Source organism: Austrofundulus limnaeus, unplaced genomic scaffold (genome assembly GCF_001266775.1).
Source record: "Austrofundulus limnaeus strain Quisiro unplaced genomic scaffold, Austrofundulus_limnaeus-1.0 Scaffold365, whole genome shotgun sequence".
Classification (NCBI taxonomy): Eukaryota; Metazoa; Chordata; class Actinopteri; order Cyprinodontiformes; family Rivulidae; genus Austrofundulus; species Austrofundulus limnaeus.
In genome coordinates this window covers 227,482-233,504 of record NW_013952767.1, presented here as the reverse complement: position 1 = coordinate 233,504, position 6,023 = coordinate 227,482, and the positions used below count along the sequence as shown (strand labels likewise).

The window sequence follows — 6,023 nt, the reverse complement described above, 5'->3', positions numbered from 1 at the left end:
ACCTTACAGAGGTCAGCAATAAAATCATAATAAAACACATTGAAACACAATGAAAACAAAACAAAAAAAAGAATCAATTAACAAAATAAAATGGTGCAAAGAAATAAGCTCCAACAACAAATAATAAAAACCAGCCTTTTGAGAAAATGTAAGATTAATGGTAGTTACAAAGATTTCTAGTTCCAATATTTTGGTTTTATTTATTTTTTGTTCCTGCTCTCGGAGGAGTAAGACACTTTTTCCCTCTCTCCTGCCCTCCCTTATCTTCCCTGCTTTGCTGCTCGGAGCCTCCTCTACGTTTTTAACCAAAACCAGAAATTATGGATGTTTTTATTTTTATGGGCTTGGTTAGCTGGTCTCTTAATTAATTTTTTGGAACAAAGTTTTTTCTTCCATGGGAGGACATGTCAAAGGTGGGACCTCTGTTTTGCTCTGTTCTGGGTATATATTAGGATTCTGATCACTGGATTCTACAGATTGGCTTGGTGGTCTCCTGGTGTTCTACAAAACAGCATCAGTGGCTATTCAGGCCATTTCCTGACTGCCTGACCAATATGAAGGATGGCCGTGCTTTCAGCACTCAGATTCATGCCCTGTGCGAGCTGGACTTGGTCTGCAAGCAGTTCTGCTGAGAGTCGTGGGCCGACTGAGGTACCTGGACTTTGCTGTCGAGATGGAATTATCTGGGAGAAGATGAGAGCTCGGCTCGGCGGGATTGTCCACACCGTCTGATTGGATTTGCCACACTGAGATGTACCAGTGGACATTAAGGCAGATGGAGAATTTTTTATTGTCTGCCTGACCAAAAACATTTTCTTGTGTTCCCAAACAACTGATTACAGATTGTCTCTCCCCATTCACGCTGACCTTTAGAAGGCTGTGGAACTAAATTCCTCCTGGTGTTTATGTTAACGTCCCCCCCCCCCTTTCCCCCTCACTCCCGTCTAGTCTTACTCCTTGAAGGACAACCTGAAGCTTCACAGAATAAACAATTCAACACCAATATTCTGGACAATGGCTGAACTATGGGGTTTATCTTTTTAGGGACGGGATTCTTCGGACTCATTCTTCAGGTATTCACACAAGTGCATGCAACATTCATGGCTTCAGATACACGCCATCTAAACTCACTTACTCCTCTGGCTAATAAATGTGCTCTTGCTTGTAAAGGGGTTTTTATAAGCACCATAGTGTGTCACATTTTGTTGATATAATATGATGCTTTGTTTTTGTTTTTTATTTTCCTCATCTATTCTTCTGTGGTTTTTTAAATCTTTTTAAAAGTAGCGCGACCCCTGCTGGTTTCTGCATGACCTTATCACCTGTCCCTCCATGTTTTTGTCATGTGTGTCTTCTTGAACGGTTGTTCATTAATGTAATTTCATTGTGCTCCATACAATGACAATAAAGTCATCATCAATCAATCAATCAATTAATCAATCAATCAAATCAATCAAAATGTTTTCTTGAACAAATAAGTTTTAAGATGGGATTTATACAGAAGAGGATTAGGGCCACTGAAATATTAAAAGAAGAATTCTGACCTTTTTTTCAGAATCCTGAGAAACGGGATCCGCTGCCTCTTTCTGTCTCACTTTTTCTTTTGTTTTATTCCTTTTGTAGAAACTTTTAAAGTCAGAATTCTGAGATTAAACAATTCTGAGAAAAATGTCAGAATTCTGAGATTAAAGTCAGAATTTTGAGATAAAAGTCAGAATTATTCTTTTATTTTTTTCAGTGGCCCTAATCTTCTTCCGTAGATTTGAAAGTGGTAATGGAAACTGAATTTATTGAGTCCTGAGGAAGACAGTTTAAAAAGTGGTATTTGGTATTTTAAAGGAGACCAATTATGGTTCTAGAAATTTTTATGGTATGTCTGTGGGCTATCCAGACAATGTTCATTCAATTTAATGCGTAAAATAATTCTCAGATAATAAAATTTCCCATTTTCTAGTTCTGCCTGCTCTGACTTCTGTTCAGAAGAGCTGTTTATGTTAATGAGCTCTGTTGGTAACGCCCTCCAAAAATCTGTTGACATTAACTCCGCCCTCCAAAGCCAGCGTTTACGTTAGCATGGCTAATAATAGCAGAAGCTCTGTTGTACAACCATATGAGACCCAGAGGCAGAGCCGTGGTCCCAGCTTCTGCTTTTTTTTTTCTCTCCCTCCTCTGCTCTGCGCTCACTCTGCATGCTGTTACCAGAGCAGGGAGCAGCAGAGGTCAAAATACCTCAGAAAGCCGAACAAATAGGCTTTAACAAGGCTTTAATAAGCTAAACAATAGAGGTACATGAGAAAATGTGTTCATAACGAACGAAAATAAATAATAATAATTAAATTGTGTCCATGCCAGTCTCAAACCCTGGTCTCCCACTGTCTGATCCAACACTCTACCCATTGCCCTATTGGAGGCTTGTTGTGAAATGAGCTGCACATTACACAACAACAACTGTGACGGCTTTTTATACTGAGAAGGTGGAGTTTCACCCGGGGGTTGCTAGATAAGGGGCTGAACACAGGTTCCGGTGGGTTGTCGTACGGCTTGTGACATCACAAAATAACAGAAGTATAAAACTTGTCGTTAATATACATTAAAAATACATTTACTTACGGTAAATATGCCCCTGGGTGCGTTTTCTTTTTTTTTGGTCCCAGGACTGTTTTTTTAAGAAGTACATACCCAAAGTTGAGTAAAAAAAGCTTTAAAAGTGAATTTTGCATAATAGGTCCCCTTTAACCATCCTCTTATCGATGCTTTTCTATGGGAATAAAACCAAAAACAAACTATGAATATGCAGTGACCTTAATGATGCTAAAGTTACTCGATGGCTACTCTAGTTTTAGAATTTCGCTTCATTCCAAAAATAAAATGCTGCACCGGAGCATCCGGTCAGAGGCAGGTTCAGATAAACACTGAACTAAACAAGCATGTCAGATTTATTTAATCGACTCGTTAACTTGAACAGGTGTTCCTCATTACTGTCAGTAGATGTTGGCAGGTATGAGGTAAACATCTTGTATTCTGTTTCAAATGAACTATAATGTTAACTWTTTTAATTGCACAACCTGGTTTCTATAGATAAAAACAATATTAAACACAAAACTAATTAATTTGGTTTGAGAATGTTTGTAAATTTGCAGCGAGACTTGGAAAACTGCACAAAGGGGGTGCCACTTGAAATCTTGCCTAGGGTACCCAATTTGCTATATATCTGCCATATATGATTTTAACTACATTCCATTTCTAATTATTATTTGTGTATTCATAACTTGTAGTATTAGACAAGTATAATATAAGCTGACGATCTGCTATCATGCTCTGTGTAAAACACAACAAAGTACAAGATCACAATGAAACTAAACAGTTTTCACTTMTGTTGTAAGAACAGTCTAACGGCACAACAAAGATCCTTGCATCATTTCAGTGCATCATCTGAACTAAACAGTCAAACCTGCTCAACATGAGCTTCAACTAATATGACATCATCTGGAAACAAGATGCACCGGCTGATTACTTTAGATTGTGACCAACATATACATRCATACAAAAACTTAGGTTGATGAAAACTTTGTGTAACTCAAAAAATACTGTTTGTCTCACAACTTCCGAAAGCATCTTTCATTGTCTTGACAGGAGCATCAACAAAACAGCACCACCAACTCAGCCTTCTCTTTCTATCTGAATCTATATAAACAAAATAAAATTTTTTCCACAGATATTTACATTCCTTGAGAGAAATAAGCCATAAAACAGGGCTGCTATTTTGGGAAGTGCACAAAACAGGACTAGACTTATTGATACACCTTCTCTCTTTTCCAAAAACATTCAACCAGATCTGTAACGTTCAGTTTCAGGATGCCTCCAGGGCTCAAAGCATTATTGCAGCATTGCATCATGACAGCTTTGGCAGCTGCTTAAAGAGCGATCTCGAGATCAGAGTGAAGATGTAACCAGCTAACGCAGCTGCTGGTTGTGGCTGGCACAGTGGTCGCAGGATGCTGATGAGTCGAACGCAACAACCAGAACAAAGTTCCTTCAGTGATGTGAATTATCTCATCGTCGTGGGTCTTTGCAGAGCTTTTATCTGTTTAGTCATATTAACCACACAGATGTCTGTCAGTGTTTCTTGTTTGTTTGTTTTCTACAAATAAAACATTGCAAATAAAAAAAATCATAACAATGGAAGCATTATGTCCAGTGTTTTAATTAGTAGATTTAAAGGGGACATATCATGCAATATCCACTTTGTTCAATTTAGTCTCTCCTGGTGCTGCAAGGATATCTTTATATTCTGTTTGGGTCAAAAATTTCAGCCTGTTCCATTTTCTTTATTTTCTATAAGGTTTTGTGAACTATGTCAAATTATCTGTGACAGAATTACCAAATAAGGTATTAGTTTCCTCAACTTAATTCTCCTCTGGTTCTGGGTCAGACTCTGGCTCCAACATGTAAGGCTGGATGAACAAGTCTGCTGTTGTTGACATCTTTTATTCAATTTTAAATTAAATGTCTGCACTGCTAGAAAACATAGCCCCCTCTCTCAAACCGGAGTGGACCGGTCTGGAAGCTGGAGGGGAGGCGGAGCTTGAACACCTTAAAGGAAAAGTATTAAATCCAGCTGCTTTGAGGCACACATCAGAAAAGGGGTGAAAGAGGGGCTGGTAAAGTTAAAATAAGGAGGAATTCAGTTTCAAATCATTGCAGTTCCACTTTATATGATTTAAATGTGAAGAGGAATGATTTAAAAGCATATGTCTACTTTAAAGGTTGACATTTGTCATGAAACAGCTAGCAAACTGCTATTTGTCTCCAATTTGTTAATGCTTCCTCTAAGAGAGACCATTAAATGTGTTGGTCTGGATCAGAGGTGTTCAATCCTGGCCCTCGATGCCCACTTTTCTGCATGTTTTAGAGGTTTGTTTTTGCTCCAACGCACATGAATCGAATGAATTGGTAAATACCAGGCTCCTGCAGAACTTGTAGAAGTAATTAGAACTGAATCAAGTGTGCTGGAGCTGTAAAACAAGAGAAACATGCAGGATAGTGGCCMCGTGAGAACCAAGATTGAAGACCACYACTCTGAATGTCAGCATACCCTGAGTTTCATTTGATTTTATATGGATTTTAAGAAAAAAATGAATGCACTCTATTGCCTTTTATACTGAGTTTGGCAACATCTGTGGAGCTAATATCAACATTGCATCACCATGAGTTTTATTTGTTCTTTAGTTCGCCTAAGAAYACTTCCCATGAGATTATTACACTTGAATTTGGCACAGATATAGAAACAGACTTTATCTTATCTAAATATGTCTATTCCACAGGAGGGAAAAAATACATAACTGAATTTCATTCTCATAATGTAACTATTTTAAAATATATGCAATACTCCAGTTAATTGGTCCCCATTTGAAAAGTTATATCTGTATAACATTGGCACTATACAAATTACTYACCCTTGAGCCTCTCCTCCCAGGAGAACCAGATAAACCAGGAGGGCCAGGAGGACCCTAAATCAGAGAAACGGGGGGTAGGGTGAGATAGAGAGTGTTATAGAGACAGGTAAATAGAAACAAAGAAAGGAAAGAAGGAAAAAGAAGAGTCAACAGTATATTAATRACGATATGTAGTTCACTGAGACCTCCTCAATGGTGATAAAAATGTTTTACATTTAAACAAAAGTTTTCCAGAACAAAGAAAATGAGACAAATGTTTTCAGCTAAAGGTTTTGTTAACAAATCTTTGAGTAAAAGTATCTCAATATAAAACAGACTGAAGTAAAACAACAGTTGACTGCTGGAGACTGAGGTAGCAAAAAGAAGAGGAAACGCAGTGAGAGCCAACAGGAAAAAAATGCTTAAAGACTTATAAAAACACATTAAAACTCAGACAATAAATATGGTCCAAAAAGAAAAAATCTTTTAATTTGGGTTTTATCCAGTTAAAAAAAGCAATTAMTATGACTGACTGAAAATATAAATAAGATCATTTTTACAATTCTCTTCCTACCTTAAAAACAGCAT

The 6,023-nt window shown here is 37.5% G+C and overlaps 1 protein-coding gene across 1 annotated transcript in view; it reads right to left on the bottom strand.

The window, feature by feature from the left end:
- The window catches only part of col24a1 (collagen type XXIV alpha 1 chain), a gene marked incomplete in the record, with an annotated part of 125,159 nt that overhangs the window by 96,898 nt on the left and 22,238 nt on the right, over window positions 1–6,023 (bottom strand). Inside the window, 1 exon segment of the mRNA XM_014023370.1 lies at window positions 5,457–5,510. Within this exon segment, the coding sequence (XP_013878824.1) occupies window positions 5,457–5,510 (54 nt within the window).